The sequence below is a fragment of the Salarias fasciatus genome (assembly GCF_902148845.1).
Source record: "Salarias fasciatus chromosome 7 unlocalized genomic scaffold, fSalaFa1.1 super_scaffold_4, whole genome shotgun sequence".
NCBI classification, from domain to species: Eukaryota; Metazoa; Chordata; class Actinopteri; order Blenniiformes; family Blenniidae; genus Salarias; species Salarias fasciatus.
In genome coordinates, this window is record NW_021941229.1 from 19,292,441 (window position 1) to 19,319,730 (window position 27,290).

The window sequence follows — 27,290 nt, forward strand, 5'->3', positions numbered from 1 at the left end:
ACCCATTGCGCGTTCTTAAAACAAACTATTGGGATGGAAGTCCAGGAACCAAGCGGAAGTGCCGTACCAAGGAAGGGACCGCGCACTGTAGCGTTGCAGCAATGGCGGAGTCTGAAAACACAGCGGAGCTGAAACGTAAAGCTGAGGATTCTCAGGATGGAGACGGGGAGGAAGAGGATGCCGAGTGGGTCGGACCCATGCCAAGCGAAGCCACAAAGGCTAAGAAAAGAAAAGGTGTGCGTTATAATAGCGAACACGCTGCTTTTATTGACAATGTATGACTCGTGCTGATTGGCGCGAGCAGGGCTAATTGTAGCCGCGCTAACTTTGTGTTGTTTTTGTCTTCTTCAGTGCTCGAGTTCGAGCGGGTCTATCTGGACAACCTGCCCTCTGCCGCGATGTATGAGCGAAGTTATATGCACAGAGATGTCATCACACACTTAGCCTGCTCTAAGTAAGTGACAAGCTACATGTATGTAAACTACATGCTGTCCCTTTGGAGTTACTTTTCATTGAAAGGCGATCATTCCTAATTTTAGAATGTTTTTTTTCCAAAAGTTGATATTGGATATTTTAAATGTTAGGCAATGTATGATCTACCGATTGTTACGGATAGTAGATCCTAAAGAGCCGTCGATCACGCTGCACATTTTGCAAATTAGTGTTCGCAAGCTATCAATCGCACAGTTTCATAATTGCGCAATCTATCGATTTTACATAGGTAGAATTTCAGTGCAAGTTAGAATGTTGAAACATTAAAAAATTGGAAAACTGTTTCAAAACGTCACTCACCAATGGCATGTTGTATGGACATTGAAGTAGGTCCATTAAAATTAAGGATACATTATTTGCGCCGTTCATTCGGTAGATGGCGTCCATCACCCAAAAGCACCTGACATCTTTGATGCATTAATAAACGAGTGGACAGTGTGTGTGATTAAAACCGCTTGCCTGTATATACTGAAGTTATACAGAACACTGCAGCCAGAGGCCTCACCAAGACATAGAGAGTGAAGCACATTAAAACTGAGCTCCTCTCTGCACTGGCAGCCTCTGTGTCAAAGGATTGACTTCAAAAACTTACTTCTTGACCATAAAGCTTTGAATGGTCTCTGGCGTAATTGCATTTCAGATTTACCTATAGAATGTGAGTCATCCAGACCCCCGAGGTTCTCAGGAAGAGATTTACTGAGAGTTCCTACAATCATAAGGAAAAAGGTGAAGCAGCTTTTCGTTGCTACACTCCTCTCCTGTGGAACAAACTTCCTGAACACCCGAGGACTCCTGACATACTCGCTCCTCTCAAATTGGGGCTTATCATTATTATGATATCAGCTTTCCCAAAAGGCCTGTTGCAAAACCCTGAACTGTATTAAATTATGTTTCTATGCACAGTGCATTTAGAATTTTTAATAAAGTGCATTTTAGTAAATATTGGAATAGTCTACAAAACTAATTAAATTTTAAAGAGTTTACAGCACCAGTTAGTTCATTCCCACTACAGGGCAGAATTTAGAAGCAAAATAATAAAGGAAAATATACCAGAGACAACATATAGACAAACAGAACAGTTTCTGAAACACTGCTGATGGATGGATGAATGCTGATGCACATGGGATCAATAAATGGGAAAAAATGGTGTTTGTATTTATTGCAAATTTTACCATTATGACAATACTTGACAATATTGTGACTTACAGCAAATAAGCTAACATCACGCAGCTCTTCTTTGCATTTGCTGTTGAATACTTTGTGAATCAATAACTCTTGGAGGGAAACAACGTTACCTACTTTTTTTGTAATCGAACAGAAACTATTCTTCCATTTCAGGACTGATTTCATCATCACAGCCAGTCAGGACGGTCACGTCAAGTTTTGGAAGAAGAAGGAGGAAGAGGGAATAGAGTTTGTGAAACACTTCAGAAGTCATCTCGGTAGGATTTTAAATTTACTCGGGTTTTTTGTAAATGCAAAATGCATCACACTTCTAAAGAATATTCATTGAGTGAGTGGCATGAACAATGAAATGGTTCACTTTTTTTGTGCACAGGTGTGATAGAAAGCATTGCAGTCAGTGCGGAAGGAGCCCTGCTTTGTACAGTTGGGGATGATCAGTCCATGAAAGTATTCGATGTGGTTAACTTCGACATGATCAATATGTTGAAACTAGGGTAAGTTCACCATCTGAAATTTGACATTCATGTTTATTTACAGTCCGTTTTCTAATTTTCTTTCTTTTATTTTTAGCTTCCAGCCAGGCCAGTCTGAGTGGATCTACAATCCTGGAGATGCCATTTCCACGGTGGCTTGTTCAGAAAAATCTACAGGGAAGATTTTCGTCTATGATGGAAGAGGCAGCAACAATCCGCTCCATGTCTTTGACAAAATGCATTCCTCGCCATTGTCCCAAATTCGCCTGAATCCCAAATTCAGAGTTATTGTGTCTGCTGATAAAGCAGGGATGCTTGAGTACTGGACTGGCCTTCCCAATGAATTTAGGTTCCCTAAAAATGTGGATTGGCAGTATAAAACAGACACAGACTTGTATGAATTTGCAAAACATAAAACGTACCCCACCAGCCTCGCCTTTTCCCCCGACGGAAAGAAAATGGCCACCATTGCCTCTGACAGAAAGGTCCGGATCTTCCGTTTCCTCACTGGGAAACTGATGAGGGTGTTCGACGAGTCATTGACGGTACATCCTCTTCCATTCCTCAGCTTGGATACGAATTCGTTCTGTGACTTCGTGTGTTGCTTACCGCACTTGTTTCGCACCTCAGATGTTCACAGAGTTGCAGCAGATGAGGCAGCAGCTGCCCGACATGGAGTTTGGGAGGCGGATGGCTGTGGAGAGAGAACTGGAGAAGGTGGACGGCATCCGGCTGACAAACATCATCTTCGATGAGACGGGCCACTTCGTGCTGTACGGAACCATGCTGGGCATCAAGGTCATCAACGTGGAAACCAACAGGTGTGATCATCGGTTATTACCCCAGCAAACTCATTGAAGGCCTCATGAACTGAAGATGGCATTTTCTTCAGGTTTTGTCTGATTTTTATCAGCCAGTGGAACCAGACTGAGGTGGAAAACATCTTGTCTATTTATTTTTTAGTGACATGTGTCTTTATTTTGCACCCTAGATGTGTGCGGATCCTCGGGAAGCTGGAGAACATCCGTGTGGTTCAGCTGAGTCTGTTCCAGGGAGTGGCAAAGACCATGAACGTGGCTCCCACCATAGAAATGAAAGCCTCCGACAATCCAGCCCTGGAGAGCGTTGAGCCCGACCCCACCATCTTCTGCACTGCGTTTAAGAAGAACCGCTTCTACATGGTGAGAATCCTCGACTGTCGCTCTCAGGTGACACCTTCACTCTTTTGTCTATATTTAAGCGTTTCTTTGTCTCTCTCGTCAGTTCACTAAAAGAGAACCGGAGGACACGAAGAGCGCAGATTCAGACAGAGACATCTTTAACGAGAAGCCCTCAAAGGAAGAGGTGATGGCCGCCACGCAGGCTGAGGGTCCCAAGAGAGTCTCCGACAGCGCCATCATCCACACCACGATGGGAGACATCCACATCAAGCTGTTCCCTGTGGAGTAAGTTAACGGCATGAACGCAGTCGCTTCGTTCAGACGTCTGGGAACACGGGTTTACTTGTTTTGGTTTTAGGTGCCCGAAAACAGTGGAGAACTTCTGCGTGCACAGCAGGAACGGCTACTACAACGGCCACATTTTCCACAGAGTCATCAAGGTGAGTCCTTCTCGCGAGAAGAAGACGGAATAAGTGCTCAGCGTAGGAACTCTGTCGCCATCGTCTCCGTCTCGGCGTGTGTTGCAGGGTTTCATGATTCAGACCGGAGACCCCACGGGCACGGGCATGGGCGGGGAGAGCATCTGGGGAGGGGAGTTTGAGGACGAGTTCCACGCCACGCTGAGGCACGACCGCCCGTACACACTCAGTATGGCCAACGCCGGGGCCGGCACCAACGGCTCCCAGTTCTTCATCACTGTGGTTCCCACGGTAAGGAACCTTGTTTTTTAGGAAAAATTATTCACAATATTGATCAGCTTGCAATTTGTATCCAACAGTGGAAAGTCCAATAGTGGTACATGTTTGTTTTTTGTTTTTTTGTTTTGCAATTATTCTAATGTTAAAAGTTGTATTAACCATTTCTCATGTTGTTAATTACTGATAAATACTGATTTTGGACTTTTTTTATAAAAATAAGATTTTAACTGTCACAAAAACTTGAGAATCAAATCATGCATTAACATTAACGTGCCCAAGTTAATGACCATAAAATATCGACTGTGCAACAGAACATCCACAAGTTTAAGTGAATAAAAAATTAGGCGAACTACCACAGCCTGTAGGACACCAGTCTGTCACATATAAAAGCCATCCAGATATATACACGCATGTGTGCATTTGCACGTGTCTGCCAATTAAAGCTCTTATTACCAAATTAAAGCATCTCCTTATACACTGTATGAAGATTTGGGTAATAAATTTCGCACCTAATTATCATGCCCCGACTTAGTTTAGGTGTTAACTGATGTAAATTTTAACCCGTGAAATAGATTCATCAAATGGTTCATTAGTGGCTCCCAAACTTCTTTTTTTTTCCCCGTCATTATACTCCCTTTTAAAATATTAAAATCCTGTAAGGTGAGACAGTGGGTGTTGGCTCACTGGATTTAAAAAAAAAAAAAAAAACGGAAATGTCTCTGATATGAAGCCGGTGTGCAGTTTTTTTTTTGACCACCGCCTCGTGTGTTGTGTTCTGTTTTTCGCAGCCGTGGCTCGATAACAAGCACACCGTGTTTGGACGGTGCACGAAAGGCATGGAGGCCGTGCAGAGGATCTCCAACATGAAGGTGAACCCAAAGACCGACAAACCGTACGAAGACATCAGCATCATCAACATCACCGTCAAATAGTCACCCGTCTCCGTAATGTCCCGTTCAGTGCTTTTTAACAACCAGAACCGTTAAACAAAACTCTAAACCGGGTTCTCGCATTTTTCTCACTGGCCATTTTGAATTTGCATATTTTTACATAAATAATATCAATACACCCAACGAATGGATTCAGATTGTTTTTGTGTCATGTCTTTTTTCTTTTTGTGTATTAGAACATTTCTCTGTAATCCATACCAGCATCTGGTGTGAGGTTTGAATTTTCGGACATGCCGTGCGGTGGAATTTGTTCCACAAGACAAAAGTTTTGCACAAATGAAGACATTTAACATGCAAACAAAATTTACAAATGAGGTAAAAGTGGTCAAATTTGGGGCAAATCTAAATTTCGACAGAACAAAACGCCAACTTCCAGGCAAATGAGGTCAATTAGTTTATTTTACAGCATCACATTATGTATAATTTACAAAAAGCCATTATCAAGTCCACCGGTAACAAAGGTGTTGATGCGCATTGTGCTTCTACATTAAAAAAAAACCCCAAAACAAATGAAAATGTTCTCACTGTGGAAAGGCTTTTTTTTTTCAGTTTTAATACGTGCATGTTTTTTTTAAATATCTGTATTGTTTTTATACATAGATACAAATGTTAAACATTACATAGCAATGAATAAAACTCAAATAATGGTTCCTTGATAACAAGACGAGTAGTGTCAGCGTTGGGTTTAATGTTTCACTAAGATTCACATTACATTATCACTGAAAGGCTGATTAAAGGTGTACCATTTTGTAAGCACTCCAAACAGCTAAACAGGACCTGTGTGAGATATTTATATAGGAATATTTTCACAAGACAGTTTATGTATAGGTTGTTTTTTTTTTTTGTTTGTTTGTTTTTTTTCTGCAGTGAAGTTAATACTCAGTCTACTAAGAAAACAGCAGATCGTTCATTTGCGTCCGAATGAAAACCGGTAGTGAGGCAGCAGACTAAGTGCATTCGACGATTTCTGCGTGCAAGACACTCCACAAAACGGAGGCAGAATCGGTGCGTTCAATTAAAAAAAACAACAAAAAAACAAAAACTATTTTCCCAGCTTATAGCCTTGGTGTCGAAGTAACGTTCCCACTCATAAATAAGTTCAGTAAACAGTTCATTCTGTAACAAAACAAACAAACACTACATTCAAACCTAAAATTGACCGGTGCCACGTTTCAAGACCAGCTGCAACATTAAATAGGTTCACACACTTAAAAAAAAAAAAAAAGATAAGTTAAAGAACCAATGAAACGTCGGCTGATATTGCTTACATTAGTTGACAAGGCAAAGTCTGAACATTTGGCCATCAGTTCAGTTTCACTCATTTAAACCCACAGCTATAATATTTCTCTCATCTCTACAAATGTTCAACTCAGGCGTTAATTCTTTCTCAGGGAAAACTGAAAACCTAACGAATCAACAAAAAAGGTACAAAGATGGTTCTACCGTTGAAACATGAACCACTCAGCATCTACGGTCACATTTAAAGCTGGTTAGGATGAGTCCAAATGTGGAGAGAGCACAGACACAGACCACTCTGCCAGGGCACGAGGAGCATTTCTAACACTTAACTGGACCAAAGTCAAAAAGCTTAGAAACTCTAGATTAAACAGCCCGACTCTCGGAAACGACTTACAAAGCAGAAAAAAGAGCAACCTGGAGGAAGTGCGAACTCGTAAGCTGCCTTCGAAGTGCGGCTGGAGTGGAGTCGGTCACGTCCCTCACTCAGATTTAGCTCGGCTTGTGTGGCCAGTACGACGGCTTCAGAAGGTACAATATGCAAGCTTTTCCTCGAAAAACTGACCTGCAGACATTTAACAGCACTTAGTATTAGATGGTGAGGTGGGCTTCAAATGGACAGTTTTAAAAGGTTGCAGAGTGCAGTGGGGCATAGGGAGCCAGCTGTGAACCTGACAGCATGCAGAGTTTAGTGTTACTGCTTTTTTTTAAACTCCATTTCTATAATCGGACAAGTGTAGCTACATTGAAACCAAGTTTGCATCTTGTGCAATATAAAGTTGTGTGTAACTGAAAGTTCACACCATTTTAAATGACCCTAATGAGCAGCATCTTGCAGAAAGACGCATTCTAACAACGGTTCAACACTGATAGAAGAAATGGAAATATAACCAGAAATTGCTAAAACTCAGCTATAGAGAGGATGAGATGCCGACTCTCCAGCCACACAGAAGAGGCTTCACTCAAACCTTACATATTGTACCTTTAAAAACTCTGATTCAGTGAAAGTTTTCCGGGTCCGTGCAGCGATCCGACTGAAACCCGGGGTTTTACATCTCGGTTTTCTTTGCTCACTTTGGTGCACAAACAAGCCAAGATGGTGAGCCGTGGCTCTCAGTCAGCCAGTCCATGTTCAGAGGGTTTCAGGCTCAGAGGCTGGGGTTCGGGTTCGGGTTCGGCTGGACGACGGCGGGGGAGAGAGTCTGCATGTGGCGTGACGCGTTTAGCTTAGGCCACATCCAGGACGCCGGCGGCCACCAGCTGCCTGGAGAGCCAGTCCAGCCCCTCGTGGAGGCCCATCCCGCTGCGGGCGTCGCAGCCCTGAATGTGCCAGCTCCGCCCACAGCACAGCTTGTGAAGGCTCAGCAGCTCCGTCATCTCCTCCACGGACACGGCGCCCGGGACGTCCTGCAAGAACAGAACACCACACATCATGTGTGACTGGACAACTGCCTGGCTCATGTGAATAATGAGAAACGGGGGACGTGCAAAAAGGTTTACCTGCTTGTTTGCGAATATGAGCAGCAAGGCGTCGCGCAGTTCCTTTTCTGTCAGTAGTTTGGCGAGCTCGCTGTGGGCCTCCATGAGTCTGTCCCTGTGGCAGCTGTCGATCACAAACACCACCGCTGCACACACACACACACACACACAAAAAAAATCAAGGGGTGTGTGGATAATGCGGGTTAATATCCACGGAAACATCTCGATTGAAAAAAAGCCATTTCTCAAACATCATTCAGCAACCTCATTTCCTCTTTCTCTCCTACTGTTGAGAAATCTTGCTTGAAAAACTATCAAACAAATTCTAAGCTTCCATTTTATAATCTACTCAATTGAATATTCTTAAAATGCAACATAGTGTGTTAAACTCACTCCAGTAACGTGAACACAGTAAAGTATGCCAATAATAATATATTTTATTCATCGGTCACTGGACATAATGAGCATCTTGTAACACACTGAACCGAGTCCAGAACAAACCTTGAGTATTGAGATAATAGTGTTTCCAGAGAGGTCTGAGCTTATGTTTTCCACCCACGTCCCAAATGGTGAATTTTAAATTCTTATATTCGACCGTCTCCACATTGAAACCTGAAAAAAAAAAAAGGAACAATAGAAGTGAGTTTTAAGAGGGACTTAGCTTAAATAAGAATTAGCATTAGATATACCGTACACATAGAAATGTAATTACCAATGGTTGGGATGGGCTGCATGAACTCGTCTTGTTTCAACTTGAAGAGGATCGTGGTCTTCCCGGCTCCATCGAGCCCAAGAGTCACGACGCGGATCTCCATCTTCGGACCGATGTGGACTCGGTTGTCCTGGAAAACAAACAAAAAAAGAAGAGATGGGAGAGAGCGATCGTTGCATATTGGAGCGCAGCGGAGCAGTTTTTTCCATCAGCGCTGGAGTCGTGCAGGGTCAGTACCTTAGTGAAGGTGACGGGGATGCCAGCATCCAGCTGAATGTGATCTGCCAGCTCGGTGAACTGATGCTGCTGCTTCTGAAGCGTCTCCAGCAGACAGTTGATCTCCTGCTTGGCCAGCACCACTCTGCAGTCGTCCTGCAGCACAGAGGATTTTTTTGCAGATATTCAGAAATGACGGCCGAAATGAAGCTGCATGACGGTTTAAGATGAGGATTAACAAAATACTGTCAATTGGGGAAAAATCCCTCTGCTTTGAAGTGTTTGAGACGAAATTATGCTTTACATTTCCATGTCATAATGCATTTTGAATAGTCTCTGAATAATTCTAATGCCAAAGATCTTTTTTTATGCCAGAGACTTGTGTCACAGAACTGTCCACGTCTCACCTGCTGAAGCGTTTTCTCACAGTGCAGGCAGGCGGTGGAGACCTGAGACAGCAGGATGGTCATGTCCTCCTGCTGCTGCCTCAGCCAGATCAGCCTCTCTCGGACGTGAGCGTCCACCACGCTCAGCGCCATCTCCTCCTGCCGGCACAGAGTCTCGTGGAGGTCGGCGAAATAAGCCCGGACACAGGAGCGCGCGCTCTCTGCCGTGCCGGGAACCTGGTGAGCCCATTTGAACAACAACAACAGCGTCACGATTAAAAAAACAAAAAAACAAAATTTGTTTGTTGAAGTTTTGCGGCGTGCTGTCTCACATGTTCGGTGTGCGCCATGCCGACTCCGTCCTCTACAATCTGCTCGCCGCCTTCTATTTGCTGCACGATGCCCACCAGCTTCCTGGAGTACTCGGACACCTCGTCCGTGAAGGTGCGGATGCAGTGGGCCATGTCCAGGATGGACGCGCGGATCTGATTGGCTTCAGTCTCAAGAACAGCATGCTGGAGAGGAAAGCGGGGGGGACATTTGACCTTGGGCGCATTCTAGATAGTGCCGAATGCCCTCCTGACGGCGGTTTTCCACAGTAAAATTAGCAAGTCTATGTTAACTTATTGATTGGTGGACGTACCTTATGTCCCTGGTGCTTGCCGTACTCCTTGCACACGCAGCACATGAGCGGGCCCGACTGACAGGCCTCCTCCAGACACACGAACTCGATGGCGTGGACCTGGTGCTGCGGGCAGAGGGTCTTCTCGTGAGGCTTGTCGGCCAGCGGCACCCGGCGGTGCTTGGCCAGGGTGCGGGTGGAGTGGGTGAGCTGGGAGCACTCGGCACACAGGTGGGTGGCACACACGGTGCAGTACATGGAGGCGGTGTGGCTCTCGTCCTCATCACACCGGATTATACACTGGGAGAACAGAACGTGGGATTTCAGTCTTTTTTATTGTATCGCTCCAATGAGTAAAACAACAACAAACAAATCAGAGGAGACTCACTTCTCCCATGCCTTTCAGGGCGTCCTCTGCCATCCCCGACTGGTTGGTTGCTCCATTTTGAAGACGTTCCAATAGTTCAAGCAGAGCAAAGTTCTTCTTTAAGCCCCAAACTCCAGAGTCTCCTGAGCAGATGAGAGGAAACGCATTACCTCAAATCACCCAATGCTATTCTCACCAAAAACAAAACAAGCTCTTTATTGAGTGACGCAGTGAAGCATCAAAATAAAATCTTTGAACACTCAGCAAGAGTTTCTGCAAAAAAATAATTTTAAAAACTGCTGTGTGGGCTTTGGATGTGTCATTCAAAAACTCTTGAAAGTGGCTTTTCAGACTATTTTAACAATGTTTTCGTGTGATATTGACCGATATCCCATTTTAGGCCATCATTATGATGCAACCGCAGATGTCAGCAAAATATGTTCTAGACTGTCAGCTTTCGTTCTGGTTCTAATACAATCAGGCTTAAATGTTTCTATTTTATGAGGCTGATCATTGATGCTACATACATTTACCTTTACCATTTTCTTAATACTGCTGCTGTAGATCTGCTAAGAGACCTTAATCAATGCATTTAGCCTCCTTCTACTTTTCTCTCTGTACAGTTTACAGGTGCAATGAATATACTTGAAAAAAACCAAGATTTTTTTTTAAGCCATAGCATAAATAAATAAATAAATAAATAAATAAATAAAAATCCCATGTATTCATGATGCAGAAAGCTGTTGGCTCACCCAGTTCAGTGACCTGTCTGTCGAAGGGGCAGCGCACCGCCCTGCCGTGGAGGGGCAACCGGGTGAGACAGTCGTGACACACCGTGTGGCCGCAGAGCAAAAGACGAGGGACTTTGTCTCCTTGGAGGGAGAAGACGTCCTCGCACACGCCACACTCGAGCACCTGTGAATGGAACCGGTTACCCCCATCAGCTGTTTGTGTCCATCGCTGCTGCAGAGTCAGGTCTGGTTTATTTTGCTGCACGAGTTAATCAAACTAACTCAATGTTGAAGATTTTGTGACAGATTTAGAGCTGATATTTATGTAACGTTCGGAATTATTGTTTTGTCTATTTCTTTTTTAAATTACAAACATTACATATCTGCTACTTGAAGTTATTTTTCTGCTTTTCAAGGTATATATTCAGTGTTTTATTCAGTCATGCATGAGAATAAACCTAATATATTTGGGATGTGAACAGTGGCCGGGGATTAAATAAGACATGACAGGTGCATTTCCAGCTGTGGGAACAAACATTAACATATTCAAATTGAACATTTTGACTAACCTGAGCAGAAGTGCGAACAGAACCAAATGATTCACACTATCAGATGCATCTACTGTATCAGGTGATGGGACAGTGCACTTCGACTTTCCGGATTCGATCACTTCCAGCAAATTGAATCACATAACCAGCATGTTTGATTTCGCACACGTTTACATGGGATGCAGCTCAGTGGCCCACAGTTGTCTCCGATTAGAACTTGTATTTAAATGACTTATTTTCAGGTTATAAGTTTAATGTATTGGGCACTAATGCCAACCTCCATCAGTAGATATCAACTTTAAAACTGAAGACTGACTTCTTCAACCTTGATGAAACCATATTGACTGTGTGTAGCCTGTGTAACACTAAGTGCAAACATAACAAAATATCAATACCAACAGAAGAATTCCTCAACATTTAAGTCACAAGGTCAAAAAATATATGCCAACAACTGTTATCTTAACGTTCCATCAATGTGCATCTGTGCCCTAACTGATGTGACATTTATTTAGCTTTCTGTCATCACTCAAGGATTTAATAAAGTTGGCTTAAAAAAAATGAATAAACCTGCAGGCTTAGAAATTACATTATTATTCACACCTAAGCACTTCCGATCTTGAGAATATTATCATATTATATACTACTGACCAATAAAAGTATTTCATATTAATATAACTAATGAGCCATCACTTATAAAAACGCAAAAAACGTATAGATGTTTCAATGGTTCATAAACACAGCATTAGACGTTTATTATGAAGTAGCAGTAACAAGTGTTGCCAAATTGATGACCCACTTCAATGTCTACACAACATGTCAGAGGTGGGTGACGCTTCGAAACCTTTCTAATGTTTCAACATAGCAACTTACAAGGATCTATATAACAATAAAATGCACAGGACCGATAGATTGCTTTCATTGCATGATAATCTGAATTGGTAAAATGCGCAGTGCAATAGTAGTTTTTAGTACTGCACCCTCCTGATTTCGGTGCAAACGTGCTGTAAACATATCCAGGTTCAGATCTGCACACTTATAAATTGAATTACAGCCCTGTTTTTGCTTGCACCTGGCCGCGCACACGCACGCTGCAGTGAGCCAAAAGCTGCGCAGACGCCGACTAGCATGAAGGAACTCCAGCTCTGTTAGCACTGTGCAGACAGACACGGGGGGGCGAGCACACTCGCGCACATACACACAGCTGCGACGATCGTGTTATTACTAGCAAACAAACGCTCTGTCGCGATGCAGAGATGACAAGCTGCTGTGATCACATCTAGGTTCATGCTTGGCATCAATTTGCACAAACGCCAACGCAGCAACGTTCCACCAAACATGAGCCACGAAGTCCAGCCTGCAGCCGATCCTTCATGTCACCCAATAACACGAGCATCGCCACCATAGCTCAGCTGAGGGCGTTAATGACAGGATTACAACCTTAACGGTGTTCCCACTGGCTCCCCTCCCATGTCGGATACACGGCTCCATCGTCGCTCCGGCGCCCTGCTTGTTTATTCCTGCTGCAGCGGCGGCCATTGTGGGGCAACAGCGCAGAGACCCGCGCATGCGCAGTAGGATGAGCCAGTCCGAGCACTTCCGCTTTCCTTAGCATAAAGATAAATAAATAAATTCAGGATTTTTTAAAAATATTTGAAGATAATGTTTTTATATGTAAATAACATGTATTTTTTATTTTAACTTTTCAAAAACAGTCGTCAAAACAGGATTAGCTGTATAAACACACATGATAATGAGGTTATGTGACCACAGTCAGTTTTATAACCATGTCTCATGTCGATTTTAATTCTTTAGTGAGGCTTAAAGAGCACAGGAAGCGTAAAGAAATCAGCATTTAGCTTTAGAAATTCAAAACATGTTTTGACTACTAATCCCATGATGCACCGCAAAAAGTCTTCGAGTGATGACGTAAGATTGGCGCGTCTGAGCAGGTCTGAACTGGGACTTGCTGTAGATAATAAACCTTCATCGCTGCTCTGTTGACGGTAATTACCCGTTTATTTGTCATGTTAAACGTTTATAAAACTCAATTCCGGTGATATTATTGTTCGCTGATGTATAATGATGAGGTTGAGGGGATGTTTTGCTCATTTATCCTTGCGTGTTGTCCCCGTGTAGCTGCATGTCAGTGATGTCTCAGCCTCCACACCCCGCGGTGCCCTCGGCTCCAGACTCTCCAGCTCTGGTGGTCTCCGCTAATGTGCAGAAATACGCCATGAAGAAGAAGAAAGTGCTCAATGCGGAAGAAATGGAGCTGTTCGAGCTGACCCAAGCTGCTGGCATCACCGTGGACCAGGAGGTCTTTAAGTAAGTCGAGTTGTAACAAATACAGCAAACAGATTATACTCCAGTCTTCAATCTATATAACTATTGCATCCTTTAATACACATTATTCTTTGGAACAGCAAATTAAATGATTAATTCTCCTTATGTTGTTGTAAGAAGTCGAAGAATCAAGGCAAATGCATGCTCAGGGAAACCATGCAAACTCCACACAGAAAAGCCCTGTCAACCAGAACACACGTGCAAAAGAAAAACTTTTGCAGTATGAATCTAATTACCACAATACCAGGTGACCCACAATGCACCAGTTGAAAACAGGTATTTGAACCTGGACCTTCTTGTGCTTGGTGAGAGCACAAACCACTGCTCCACCATCCAGCCGGAAAGCATCTTGTGTTACAGAGATTTACTGTAATAAAGCATATACAAGATAAATGCATGATTCTACGCTTTAACTTTTGTGTTTGATTATAAGTTTGATATTTTGAATGGACACCAACTCTGAAAACAGGACTTTTTATTTTTCACACTGGTGTTAGAAAGTTTAAGGATGAGATGTAACATCTAAGCTTCTTCCAGTCGTTTTGAGTTAAATAAGTTAAAAAAGCTTTTAAGCAGTTTATTGAATATATATATATATATATATATATATATATTTTTTTTTAAGGATTAATAGGAAACTCCTGCCTCCTTTCTTTTCCTCCCAGGATCATAGTGGATCTGTTGAAGATGAACGTGGCTCCTCAAGCCGTTTTCCAGACTCTGAAGGCGATGTGTGCAGGCCAGAGGGTAGCTGAAAGCTGCGGCTCGGATTCTTCGACAGCCTCTCAGACGACAAGCACCACAGCACCCACAGAGGCAAAAGGTTAGTGTCTGAAAAGTGGGCCGGGGGGCAAACAGGAAGAGCTCCAGCATGTCTTATCTGCTAATGTTAAGATTGCGGAGCTTCTCCTTTCTTTTTTCCGGCTGTGATTCAGAGCTGAAATGCTTGAATATCTCTGCACGTTTCCCAAGATCAGGAAACTTTCTAGTCATGATGTTAGGAGGAGGAAAAAAAACCCCACATTTGTTTATAGAACTTTCAACAAAGCACAGTGAGGTTTCAGCAGATTGAAACAATAAAACATGATCAGCAGAACAATGGAGTGAACAAAAAACACATGAGACAGTTCAACCTTTTCAAACTTAAAAAGCAGATCTAAAATCATAGACTTTGTGATTGTGGTATGTCGAGATGCTGAGAATATTATAGTGATGAAGTGATTTGAGGAGACAGTTGTGGACTATGGGGGCAGCTGAGAAGAATCAAGTCTGGCATTTGGTCCTAAGAGAGGTGGAGAAGAGGTCGTCATCAGATAAACAGGTTACGGGTCATGAATGTATAAGGAGGTCATTGAGATAGGCTGCATGAGGTTATACAGGAAGGAAAGGAATGGAAAGACTGTGGTTGTTCTGGAGGGTCGATTCATGAGCTGATATGAGCCAGACAGCAGAGCACTGAAGTACCTTCATGAGTTCTGAGGTTTAACTCCAGTGCTTGAGTCGAGATCGAGAAATGGCAAAGGTTTGGCTCAGTGTTTCAGCTGCTGTGAAAGGAGTACAACGAGTGGGGATGGGAAATGTTACAGTGGTAAAAGAAGCTGTTTTGGTGACTGGCTTAATACAGGGCTCAAAGGTGTATTGGTTTCAAAGATTACTCCCAAGGTTGCAGATGGTTTTGTGAATTACACGCAGAGTTTTTGTTGGTGATGGTGAAGTGGGAACGGCGGACTGAGGAAACTGGGTTCAGTACAATTTGATTTTTTTTTTTGTAGTTTCGTTTCGAAGGAGTCAGTTGTCATCCTTTGTGCGATTTCTACTATGCTTTTATTCAGTGTTGTGTGAATGTGGTATTGGTAGAGATGCAGATTGGTTCACTTTTAACAGACAGAAAAAGGTTTAAAATAAAAATCCTAAGTTGTTGGTTGTTATGCACAGTTTGCATTTGGATCATTTAAAATGTTGCTTACTTGAACTGCAAGAAGTTAATGAAGCTTGATACACCTTTACAAGATGTGCATATGTCGCTCACAGATCTGCTTTTTTAAATACGAAACTGAAAACATACTGAACTGTGAAAACTTCTCTGAGAAGCCAAACTTTACTAATGTGCACCGCAGCATAAATCACTGTTCATGCTCAATATGGCAGCCATTGCACAATGCAAAGTAAAGAGCTGTGCATGTTCTTTCATTGCAGGAATACATGACAGTTAGGTTTTTTGCATGTTAAAATGCTATTTTAGTTCAGGAAAATATAGAAGTAATCCAGTTTTAAAGTGTAAAACTGACCAAAATCCAATGCATAGTTAAAAAAAAAAAACACAAAACAAGAAAATCAGGCGATGCAATTTTTGCTTTATTTTTTGTGTTATTTAATACCAACAATTTATGTCTTGTTTGGTAAAAAATAACTCTATTATGGCTCATTACACAAATTAATTTCATTTAGTATCACAGTGCAACTGAGCAAATAATGCGTAAGGGACAAACAAGGCAGGGGTGGCAAAACAGAACACTGATGGATGGATTATAAGAATAATAATTGATTTTGAGAGATTTAAAAGTGTAAATCATTGTATTTTGCATGTAAAGTGCAATGATATAAAAGAATGATTGATTTATTGAGAGCGATTGAGTGAAGAGTGTGCGGGTGCTTCTCGATGTGCAGTGGAAGTAATAATCACTTTGACCAATGCTTGTGGAGTGTGCATGTATTACCAAAGTATGTGAAACCTTCACTGTCATATTATTTCTTTAAATCTCTTCGTATTGTTTCTTTGCTTCTCACTTTCATTTTCAAGCACTGAAAACAAATCCACTGAAGTTCTACTGCGGCATTATAAATTGTAATTGTAAAAACTGACAAAAATGATGTTTTCACATTTTTGGAAGCTGTTAGTGAGACTGACTGCAGTGTAGTGGTTCTACACACACACACACACACACACACACACACACACACACACACACACACACACACACTGGTGAAGTTTCTTCTTCTGTGCTGCTTTCCCCTTCACTGACTCTAAATCCCTCTATAGTGGGGTTTTCCACCTAACTGGAGGTGAACCAAAGGCGATCGTCACTGTGTGCACGTCACAGCGCTTTCTCTTTTCTTTCCTCCCGGCGCACACTCCCTCTTCTTCCCCGCTCTTGCTTTCTGAAGAGGAGGACTCTTTGGTTTCTGGGAAGAGCTCTAAACCTCCCGCGGCTCCCCCGTCGGCGTCGGGGCCCCGGGCCACGAGGGTCAACACTAAGATTGTCGTCTACGGCCCCCAAGACACTAACTCCCCTCACTCTCAAGGTCCCCTCTGCACGGATGTTTCCTCACTCGCCCGCCTGCCTGCCTGCCTGCCTGCCGCTCTGTCTGCCTTTCTCACAAACAAAAGTGTTGTGCATGTCGACCATACCGAGCAAGGCCATGCTGAAGCTACCTGCTTTGTTTTCCTGATTTCACGAGTGGAAGCTGTGAGTGTGCATGTGTGTGTGTGTGTATGTGTGTGCGCGCCTGTGCATGCATGTTTGAAGGCTGGAAGGATGAAGTTTGCCCTTGGGTGTTTCATTCAAGTGGACATATTCACTGCACCGTTGGGTTTTTTTCAGCTGATTTCAAAAGTGGCTTGAAAGTTAAAAAAAAAAAAAAAAATTAAAACTGTGATGTTTTCAGTGAATTTCCAGCAGAAAACATGTTTTTCTTTTTAAGGATTGCAGCTAGAGGTGATAAAAAAAAACTAGCATTCTTCTTGGGGATCTTTCTGAAAATTGCCCTTCTTCCTTGAATCCACATGGTCTTTTGAAACCTGTCGTGTCGCCATGTCGACTGACCAAGTCAGAGAAAATTCTGCCAGAATGTTTAGTTGAAATAATAATACTCACCAAACTCGCCAAAGCACGAGGCTACCTCAACAGAAACCCACCAAATCATAGCTTTGTATCACATTTATTTGTGAAAAATGGTAAAGATAATACTGTTATTTCCAAAAGAAATTTGGTAGAGAAGCAGCAAAAAGAAAATAAAATGAGGCAAACTAAGCCGTTGATGCATCTTCTGGCCACTTTGTCCAGTTTGGGGTCGTGGATTGAGCTCAGCTGCATATTATTAAGGGTGAAGCACACCGTCGTGTAATTTAGAGAAGAAGAAGAAAGAACATAAACACTGTTATTTGGAATAAGAAATACATTAACAGGATTTAACTTTTATACTTACTCACAAAATATGACATGTTCAACTAACACAATGCAGCCTGACTCTGAAATACTGATAACTCAATCTGAAATCTGCTCTGAGAAAGCTGGATACACTGATGGACCGAACAATAAACCTTTTAACATCACAGCACATTAGTGTAAAAAAACCACTTCCTCGCCACTTCCTGGTTCTCACTCAGCTGTGCAGTGTCCACATCAGATGCATCTTCTCCTGCTCATTTCCTCGTCCTCCACCACCGCCACCTTCATGCTTACAGACATGAAACAGCAGTCACGTCGTCGTCTCTTAAATCTTCTCCTTGTTGCGTCTTGTGTCTTGTAGCGGTGCGCAGTAAATCCGGAGCGACACACGGCGAGAAGAGCCGAGACGCGTCCGGCCAGCGCGTGCAGCGGCCGCCCAGCGCCACTCGAGGGCAGAAGACCAAAAGCTCAGGCAGCAGTAGTTCCTCCTCACAGATAAACTCCACATAAGACTCCCTTCCACGTGAGGGCATTTGTAAATAAGTGGGTTTTGTTTACATTTATTTCATGTGTTCAGTGGAAAATATAGACAAGAAACTTTCGTTTTAATTCCCGCTTGAGATTGATCCTGATTGATGTCAATGGAGATAAGTTACATTGCTTGAAATATTTGTTTCCCGAAAACTTTTGATTTCAATCGAACTGTCAACAGTTGGAAATCAACCTAGAATTATACCGCTGATGTTTGTCGCGCAGTTAAATAAATCTGTATTTTGTAGTGCGCAGTTTCCTCACCGGAAAAGTGTTTGTCAGAGCAAATGAAATTGAAAACGTATTACCTGGTTTCAATGACAAAATTTCAACAAATGAAACTAGAAACAAAAATATTTTTTACTGAGAGTTGAAATGTTCTTTTTGAGTGTGTACATTTAAAAAAAAAAAAATCTTTAATAAATGCAATAATGATAAACGTGCTAAATTTTCTGCTTCTTTTTAAGCATAATTTCAGGGGCTCCTCCTACTTTTCAGGTTTTGACAACAAATGTGCATATTTTACTCCAAAATGTTCTAAAAATCTGTATTATTATTACATTTTATGATGTAGTATCTGCATAAAAAATCTAGTTTAATTAAAAATGAAAGGATAAGAAAAAATACACTTGATTAGAAATAAATATGAATCAATAAAAAGTTAAAATAACATGAAAAGTACATATAAATGTTTGAAGGAACAACATGAGATGATATCCTTTTTTTAAAAGTAAAAAAGAAAAATGCTGGAAAAATATTGTACTTTGAGGAAATCAGCAGTAACATTTGGTAACTCTAAACTGTGTTTCACAGAGTATGTATAAAGCGATCTACTGTTACTTTGTGCTGTACGCTGCGCTGCTCTGGAGCTCGTAATATCCAGTCAGGCTGTTGCGGACGGTCAGTGTGGTCAGTTTAATGTGCTCCAACCGTCCATCGTCTGTACAGCTCCACCCGACTCCGGCAGCAGGGCCCTAAAGCCGATCCCGGCTGACAGTGGGTGAAGGCAGGGCACACTGGGCTCTACGTGCTAAAAGTATAACTCAGACTTGAAAAACAAACAGTGTGGCTTCAGTACAGACATGAGAGTGAATGATCAACCAGTATGAAGCTTCTTCATCAGATTAGAGACGACAGTGATTTAGTGCATCCTTCTGTCATTTAAGATCAAACAAAAATTTATTGGCTGTGCTCTAGTTGTTCACTTTCAGTGGGAATTTTTTTATTGATATCTTTGATGTGATGCAATCACTCATGTTTCATCATGTGATAATGACTCCTTTCGAATCATTCAGCAGTTGTGTAAAGCTTTGCTAAATCTATGCTGGGAGGTTTCTCACACCTCTTGAATAAAGCCTAAATAAATAAGATAATCAGTTAGAATATAGAAAGAAGTCTCCAATCAGCAGTTGATTCATATTCGCCAAGTCAAAGTCGGCAACACGCCGCTACCGAAAATGACAAATGGGACCGTTGTGACCCGCTGGCCTCTATTGGACAGGCCGAGTCTCGGGCTACGATGAGTTCAGACTGTCCTCCGCGCAGATCGAAGACAGCGCATGCAACTCAGCAGTCATTGTTGGAAAATTATGAGCCGATGTCAGCAGGACGGGAGGTGACGAGATTTTAAACGGAGACATGCATGTTTCACTCCGCAGTAACGGGAGATAAACCCTAAATCCTCTCCGACTTCCTCCCACAAGCCAAAGACACGCTTGTTAGGACAGACCAAGTTACAGCGATAACGCCGGAATTAAACGGTCTCAGTGTGAACAGGCTGCTGGGGATGAAGTCGAAGGTAATGTTAATTACAATAACATTGCAGCTATATGGCTCTCTAACGGTTTTCATGAATTAACAAGTACCTTTAAAGGCATCATTAATTTAAAATGAACAAGAAGTCAGTATGTTACAGTAACTTTATAATTTGTTGTTCAAACTCTGGCTGAAGGAAAAGTTCTGAACCCACCGCTGTTATTTAATGCCAGGTTTCCTGCAGCTTTGACTTTTGCTGGCAGTGTGACTCTCTCTAAAAGTCTCATTCAAGCTGTTACACTGAAGACTGTCGGCAAGGACACGGGGGCTTGGTTTGGTCTCTGCTGGTTCGCAGCGACTTCCTGCAGATCTCTGTGTAATGGTTCTTCTTTGTGCGCCGCTGAACGAGCTGCAGTCCTGTCCTGTCCTCCTCCTGAAAGGCTGATAATACCGCCAGCAGCTTGACAAAACCCAGGCTATTCTGCGATGGGGGCAAGACACATATTTGTGAGTGTCACTGTCAAGAATGCTCACTGTTATTGATCTTTCTCTAACTGGCATGGTCTTATTGATTCTTCTTTTTTTTTCTTCTTCTTTTTCTGTCCAGTGATGGCTGGAAGGAGTGAAAATAAGGCTGGAGATTTCAAATTTGATTGTTGTGCTTCTATTGTGAGAGGAGTGTATTTTCTTTTCTATCACATGGGGGCAGTAGAAGCACACTGCAATTAAAGCTGTCACGCAGAGCGCGTGGGGTTTTCAGAAATGGACTATTTGGTGTCATGAATGAAACTGAATGTGAAATGCATGCATTTTGTTTTGGTTTTGTTTTGGTTTTTTTTTTTTTTTTTGTCAAAGTCTGTATTTGAAACAAACCTTCACTGAGAAAATTCAGGTGTGTGTGTGTGTGTGTGTGTGTTTGTGTGTGTGGCTGCAGGGCTCTGTGTAGCCGCAGGTCTTTTTATGTGGCCGTTTGTCCTGTTTATGTGTTCCTGCCTCTCCTCTCCTCTCCTCTGCGCTCTGCATTGATGGCAGCGTGCCTGTAATTGATGGCACCATATTGCTGTGGTGTAGCAGGTTTAATGGGGCTTGACAGAGCAAGGGAAAGCAGCATGCAGCCAGGGGAGGGAGCTTAACCCTTTCGCGCTGCGCGCGCTCGCGCTCCACCCCTCCGTACGCCGCCCACGCCGCGGCTTCCCCCGGTCCCTGCCGCCCTCCCCGCCTCCCGTGCACATCGGTGCATGCAAACACAAATGAGAATACAAATAGGCCCTCGGTGATTAGCTTGTTTACGGTTCCTACTGTTATCAGTGGTCATGGTAATGGCATTTTTGGTTCATGATCAAGGAAGCCCAGACACCCCTCTGACTCCACTTCCGAAAATAAACACTCGCCAGCTGTTGGTGCTCTTCCACTGTTTTGCTTGGAGGAACCTAAACGTGTTTGACAAAGGTAAACGGCTGGGAATTTATTTCTTCAAAAACTTGCTGCCAGACTTGCAGTTCCCCCCTGCGGCCTACAGGGGCCAGTGTGGGTCCGAGCTGCCTGAACTCCTGCCACCCCAGGCCCCCTTCCTTGGATTTCCATAGGCATCCATGCACTCCAGCATTTTGGATGTGTTTATTTTCTTACGAGGGAATTTCATCGCCGATGCAGAGTCTTCCGTTTAATACAAAGCGCTATCCTTCACTCGGGCACACGTGCTCACGTGTGAATTTGTGCACGCGCTTGTACACACTATATGCACCATTAATCAATGGAGAGGATGAAATGATGCTATTGTGCAGCGGGCAAGGCGACCGGCATGTTGAAGAATGAGCTAGTCAAAGCTGTTGGCAAATCATTAATGTAAGGTGTTGGTCTAAACCAAGTTCTCACACTCTCTCTGTGCAAGCTGTTCCCAGGTGACAAAAAACTGGGGAGAGACACTATTTTAAGAGCCAATATCACACCTCTCTTTCTACTCTTTCTCTCTTGCTCTCTTTCTCTCTCTCTCTCTCCTGTTTTTTTTTTTTTTTACCCCATCACTTCTATTCCCTTCTGAATCTCTCGCTCTGGAAGCATTCGGGTGCGATTCGGAGGAATATCATCCTGTTTTTCCCCCCCTCTTCCATTCCCTTCTCCCCATCCTTGCTCTTACTCTCGGGTATTATCCTTCCCTGTGAACTCTTGGTCCACATTTCTCTCAAAATTTATAGGCCACTTTCCCTCACTTGTTGTCTCTCTACATTGCCTCCCTCCTCTAACCCCTTTGCTCTCCATCATCCCCACCCTCTCTCCTCTCCCCCGCCGCCGCCGCCGCCACCGCCGCTGCCATCACCCTGTTTGCCAGGCCCCGGCTGCAGATTGGCTATTTCCTGCACGCAGCCCAGTAGAGCCCTTATCAGAGGTAGAGTGCTGATTGTTGGTCTGTCTCTCAGGCTGACTGACAGTTCGGGCTGCGCTGCTGAAATGCCTGATTTGGTCAATGTTTGTCTGTGGGGCCTTATCTCCACACCTTATATTAACTGCCTTGACAGTATGTGCAGGCAGTCTCTCTCCATCTTGTTGCACCCTCCTCCCTCCACCTCCTCTTCCTCCTCCTCCTCCCTCTATCCTCTGTCTCTATCTCCATTCACTCTCTGCCGACGCGATAGTCTTTCAACCACCAGCTAAACATTTTCCTGCTGATCCGCCTCTTCCATCATTGTTCCCATTGTGGCTGGATCAGCACTTGAAGACCATAAACGTCACTTTATTTCTTGTTTGTTATTTCTTCCCAAAGTGGTAATGGTGTTAACACTGAACGGACAGTTTTTCCACTTACCTTAGTGGAATCAAGCCATGGCAGGCATCTACAGTTCTGCCTCCTGGGCACTTGAATCATTCTTGGAGATTTTTTTTCAGCAAATCGAGAGAAATTATTTATTTTTGTCGGTTAAAGCATTGATAACTGATGTGCCCTTAAACATGTGAAAAAGGTTCCAAAAAGGTTTGTATTGCGGGATCTTCCTCATGAAATATTAATAGTAAGACTGTTTGGATTGATTCAGTCTATGTGATAAGTCTGCATATTAATATGTTGATTTCTTAAATCAGAACAAAAAACTCAAATTCAATAAATGTGTCATTTTCAGTTTATAAAACACACACACAACTTCTGGGTAACTTCTTTCATTATCGGACAGCATGTCTGTCAATTCCACAGTCAATATTAACATTCAGTTTGGACAACATGGCTTCTTCACACATGCTCAGATGGACGCTGCATCGCTTTGATATTCGCCCAAGACTCAAATGTCACATCTGAAGAGTGTATACACATTTTTAGGAGCTTATTTGATAATGAAATGTGAAAGCATTTAGTGAAATATATAAAATGATGCATTTGCAACTTTTCAAAGCTTGTGTCCTGCGCCAGTCTGCTGCACAATAATTTGGCCCATTTTATCACTTGTAGATCTGTGAAGGTGTGTTAGAATGCAGCTGATTCATCCACAAAAATTGGTCTGAGAAAACAACACACACACACAACCTCTTGTTAACGTACTTTCTTAATTTATTTTGTTTATTTTGAGTACTGATATGTGATATTTCTGGACGTGACAGGGGGACAGAAAGACAGGTAAAGAGACAGAAAGTGAAAGAAACAAACTTGTGAACAACCAACCAAACCACAACAACAACCAAAAAGAGTGAAGAGAAGGAAGAGAGTGCAAAGATATTACGGTCTTTTAATTAATATCGACACGCCAGATGACCGGCTACTGCAGATCACCATTAGTCCAACTCACCACAATAAATCAAGGTAACTGAGTCCACATGCAGAATATGAAGACTGATTTAAGATCAGCGTGATCATGCAAATGTGACAGTGATCATGCATATATGACCTCTGACCCCTGAGAAGACCAGAAGCTGGCCAGACAACCGGCGGCCATCCTCGAGCCCAGATCCAAGCCACTCGTGCCGTTTGGCAGACGTTGGTTTTCTCTTTTCACTCTGGTTGATATTTGGGTATAAAAGACTGATGCACCTCTCTTTTGGGAATGTTTTAATTATTTGTTGTGCTTTTTTAAATTAATCTTCACATTTTCTTGCAAAGCATGATATATTTCATCAAAATGTGATGCTATTTTTTCAAATGAGATCAGGAAACATTTTTTGTCACATAATTCGGGTGGTAAAAGAAGCAACAGAAAGATTTTAATGAGTCTAGAAAGACATCAAGCTGCAGCGATAGAAAAAAAAAATCTTTTTTCCAAACAAAGGAACACTACAATTTTGAATATGTAGCTTTTTGTGACAATAGGAAAACGTGACTCCATCAAATTTAGAACGCTGTGTACAGTTAACATTAATTGCACTAATGCATCATGTTGCCTCCGTCTATTTTGTATTGTTTGAATGAAAAAGATCCTTTTTGTCATTTTTTTCATTTCATTTGAATTGCTGTGCTCCATGTCAGTAATCAGCCTTTGGAGGTCTTGTTTGTAGGCATATCCATAAACTGCGGGAGGTTTTAATTATTCAAACATCAGTTTTTCTCTTTCCCCATGATTAGCATAAGACACTATTCTTCTCTGCCGGAAAGTTCCTAGAAAACTATTAGAAAGTCAGATACCTGTATGAAGCGCGAGGCGCTGAGAAAAGATTAAATAGACGGTGTACCCTGCTGCTGAAGCCTCCAAAAAGCTAGCAAGTGGACCTTGAGCTGAGATTATTTTGTCGCACATAAAGCACGACAGTGTCTGTGCTTTAAAAAGAAATAAATTCTAACTTCCATATATGAAAAAATATAAACTTTGGGGGTCACGAAAACCCCCATCCCAATCTCCCAGAAGAAAGTCCAAGGATTTGATCTCATGCGGCGATTGCCACAGCAGCCCTGAATGTGAACACCATATACAAGTTCAGTGCCATTGTTTTGAGGTGAAGGCAGGAATCTCTGTGAAGGATGACTCAAATACAAAAGCATCTGCATGGCCAGATACCACCAAGTAAGAGTGGGGGGGAAAAAAATGTTTTAATTTGATGGAAATGTGTGTTTAAGGACTCTCAAACATGACTGCCTTCATGGCACTGGCCGAAAAAAAAAAAAATCACAAGCTACAGTGCCTGTAAAGCGTCATTGTTATTGTTATTATGCTTATTATTATACTGAGGCTTAAAAAAATTTGTCGAGGTTAAGAGGTTGAAAAAAAAGTTTTAAGAAATAAAAGATATGTTATAAAACTGAATTTTAACAATTTTCAAGTTTTTCTGCTGCGTTAAAATGTAAATTAATAGAACTTATCATGAATGCTAAGTTTCGGACATTGTGTGAAATATGAATTGAAAGAGAATGTAGGGATTCACAAATCATTTCAATGCTATACAAAATGTGCCATGCTGTGGAGGCAACACTAGCAACTTTCCTGGTATGTTTAGAAGATTAAAAGAGAAATTTGAAGACTCCAAAAGTTTCCTTTTAGTTATTAGTTAATAGTTATTATTAACGAATGCATAAAACTAGTGATATATATTGTCGGCATTAGTTTTATGAAGGTAATGATAACCGAGTACAGATGTGCAGATGCAAAAATTTCAATCCCGATACCTTGATTTTTTTTTAATTGAGTCACGTGTTAAAATACAGTTATTGATATTGTAGTTGTTAATATTAGACAATTTGTTTGCTGCCAGTTTGTATCTCCAGGGCACATCAGTGTGTCTGTCTTCAAACATTGTAGATTAAGGCTGAAACTTCAGTTTTATTAACGCTGATCATGTAGACATACCAGAGAAATTGTAAATGGAATTAATCTATATCACACTTTTCTACCTCTTGAGCAGTCGTCAGAGCACTTTAACCGCATTTACCCATTCACACACACATTCATACAGGCACTGACACACTGATGGAGGCAGCTGCCACGCACGGCGCTCAGTCCATCCATCGGGAGAGATCGACATGTGGACAAGAGGAGATGGGGAATAGAACCTGCAACCTTCCAATTGAGAGGCAGCCACTCTAGCAACTGAGAAAACAAAGAATATATTATAAAAATATCAATAGTCCTGAATATAAACTATTATACTGTGTATTTGTTATGGATATGATTAAAGTTGAATCAGTACTATTTCACATAAGCTCTGACTCCATCAGTTTATTATTAATGTTCACTTTAGAGATAGCAGACCTGCATTAAGGTCTGTGACCATCCGCGATATTCGCTTAATTATTTAGTTGAGTCGTTGGAGAAATATTAACTGTTGTGAGTCATCTCCCATTGAGTAAACCAAGAAGTTGGGTTTCGGAGAAAAATGCACATTTGTGGCGTGAGAGTGCGCGGCTTAAAGACAAATGCAACTCTCACTCGATGTGTGAGAGTTGGCAGCTCTGGTATGAAGTTACACTTGTCAGAATTTGTAGCACTTGATATTAGCATATGATATGGTGTGTTTGTACTCTTCCTGTTTTCATATAGGATCACTGTATTCTGTTTTATTTATATTATACATAATCTCCCACATTTTTCTCAAATTGTGGTTTTTAAGTTTTATTGAATTTTGAGCATTTTTTCAATAAATTGAGCATAAAAGATGAATCTACAGTCATTTAGTCACTCAAACAAACGTGGCCTCTGCTTTCCATTTGAGTTTGAAGACTAAGTTTTGGGGCTTTTTTTAATGTGACAATTTGAATTTGCAGCTGCAGCTCGAACCACTCTGAACCAGTGTCAACCATGCAAGGCTGCTCCCACTAACCTTGTTAAACTGTGAGAGTGTGAGGACAGGGACTTGTTAATAACCTTCATCGTGGTTTGCATTGTTTTGATATGAAAAGAAACAGCCATGATTTATCTCATCAGAGATGAACGGATGTTTTCCAACATTTATGGTTTTGATTTTTTTTTTTTTTTTTTTTTTGCTATAACTTTGGTCTTTGTTGGCTTTTTGTAACTGTTTTCACTTTCAGACGTTATCAGTGAGAATTTGTCATTCATCAAATTTAATGCAACTTAATGGCAATTTCTATAGTCGTGTTTGAAAAAAACCCCTATTTTTTATAAATTCCAGGTATGAAAATCCTAAACTGCTTTCCTTGAGTTGAGTGAAATTATTAGTCAATGCTGCTACATTGCACTATGGATGGAGAAGTTTCAAATATAAACATATACAAATACACACTAGGAATTATGCTGGGTTTTTTTTTTTTTTATTTGTTTATAAATTGTAGAAGTTACTCCAAGTTGGATCGCATGATGTTCCCTTGATT

At 41.9% G+C, this 27,290-nt stretch overlaps 3 protein-coding genes across 5 annotated transcripts; 2 read left to right on the forward strand and 1 right to left on the reverse strand.

Moving 5' to 3' along the window:
- The first annotated feature begins 61 nt into the window (after window positions 1–61).
- ppwd1 (peptidylprolyl isomerase domain and WD repeat containing 1) lies at window positions 62–6,085 on the forward strand. Its single transcript, XM_030084539.1, has 11 exons — window positions 62–234; window positions 352–454; window positions 1,831–1,934; window positions 2,051–2,171; window positions 2,248–2,695; window positions 2,781–2,971; window positions 3,142–3,331; window positions 3,414–3,595; window positions 3,669–3,750; window positions 3,838–4,020; window positions 4,797–6,085. The coding sequence occupies exons 1-11, from the start codon at window positions 102–104 to the stop codon at window positions 4,938–4,940; spliced, it is 1,881 nt and encodes a 626-aa protein (XP_029940399.1). The 5' UTR covers window positions 62–101; the 3' UTR covers window positions 4,941–6,085.
- trim23 (tripartite motif containing 23) lies at window positions 5,534–12,810 on the reverse strand. 2 transcript variants are annotated; one of them, XM_030084540.1, is made up of 11 exons: window positions 12,693–12,810; window positions 10,729–10,891; window positions 9,998–10,119; window positions 9,631–9,909; window positions 9,320–9,502; window positions 9,009–9,224; window positions 8,623–8,757; window positions 8,386–8,515; window positions 8,175–8,285; window positions 7,695–7,819; window positions 5,534–7,601 (listed from the first exon to the last, which is right to left on the reverse strand). In XM_030084540.1, the coding sequence occupies exons 1-11, from the start codon at window positions 12,789–12,791 to the stop codon at window positions 7,422–7,424; spliced, it is 1,743 nt and encodes a 580-aa protein (XP_029940400.1). In that variant the 5' UTR covers window positions 12,792–12,810; the 3' UTR covers window positions 5,534–7,421. The 2 variants fall into 2 exon arrangements, with proteins under 2 accessions (XP_029940400.1, XP_029940401.1); XM_030084541.1 differs by lacking the exons at window positions 9,998–10,119; window positions 10,729–10,891; window positions 12,693–12,810 and having other exon boundaries at window positions 9,631–9,714; window positions 9,786–9,893.
- Window positions 12,811–13,175: 365 nt separating this feature from the next.
- Window positions 13,176–18,731, forward strand: mzt2b (mitotic spindle organizing protein 2B). 2 transcript variants are annotated; one of them, XM_030085525.1, is made up of 5 exons: window positions 13,176–13,258; window positions 13,392–13,580; window positions 14,264–14,421; window positions 16,764–16,901; window positions 18,129–18,731. In XM_030085525.1, the coding sequence occupies exons 2-5, from the start codon at window positions 13,396–13,398 to the stop codon at window positions 18,275–18,277; spliced, it is 630 nt and encodes a 209-aa protein (XP_029941385.1). In that variant the 5' UTR covers window positions 13,176–13,258; window positions 13,392–13,395; the 3' UTR covers window positions 18,278–18,731. The 2 variants fall into 2 exon arrangements, with proteins under 2 accessions (XP_029941385.1, XP_029941386.1); XM_030085526.1 differs by lacking the exon at window positions 16,764–16,901.
- The last annotated feature ends 8,559 nt before the right edge of the window (window positions 18,732–27,290 follow it).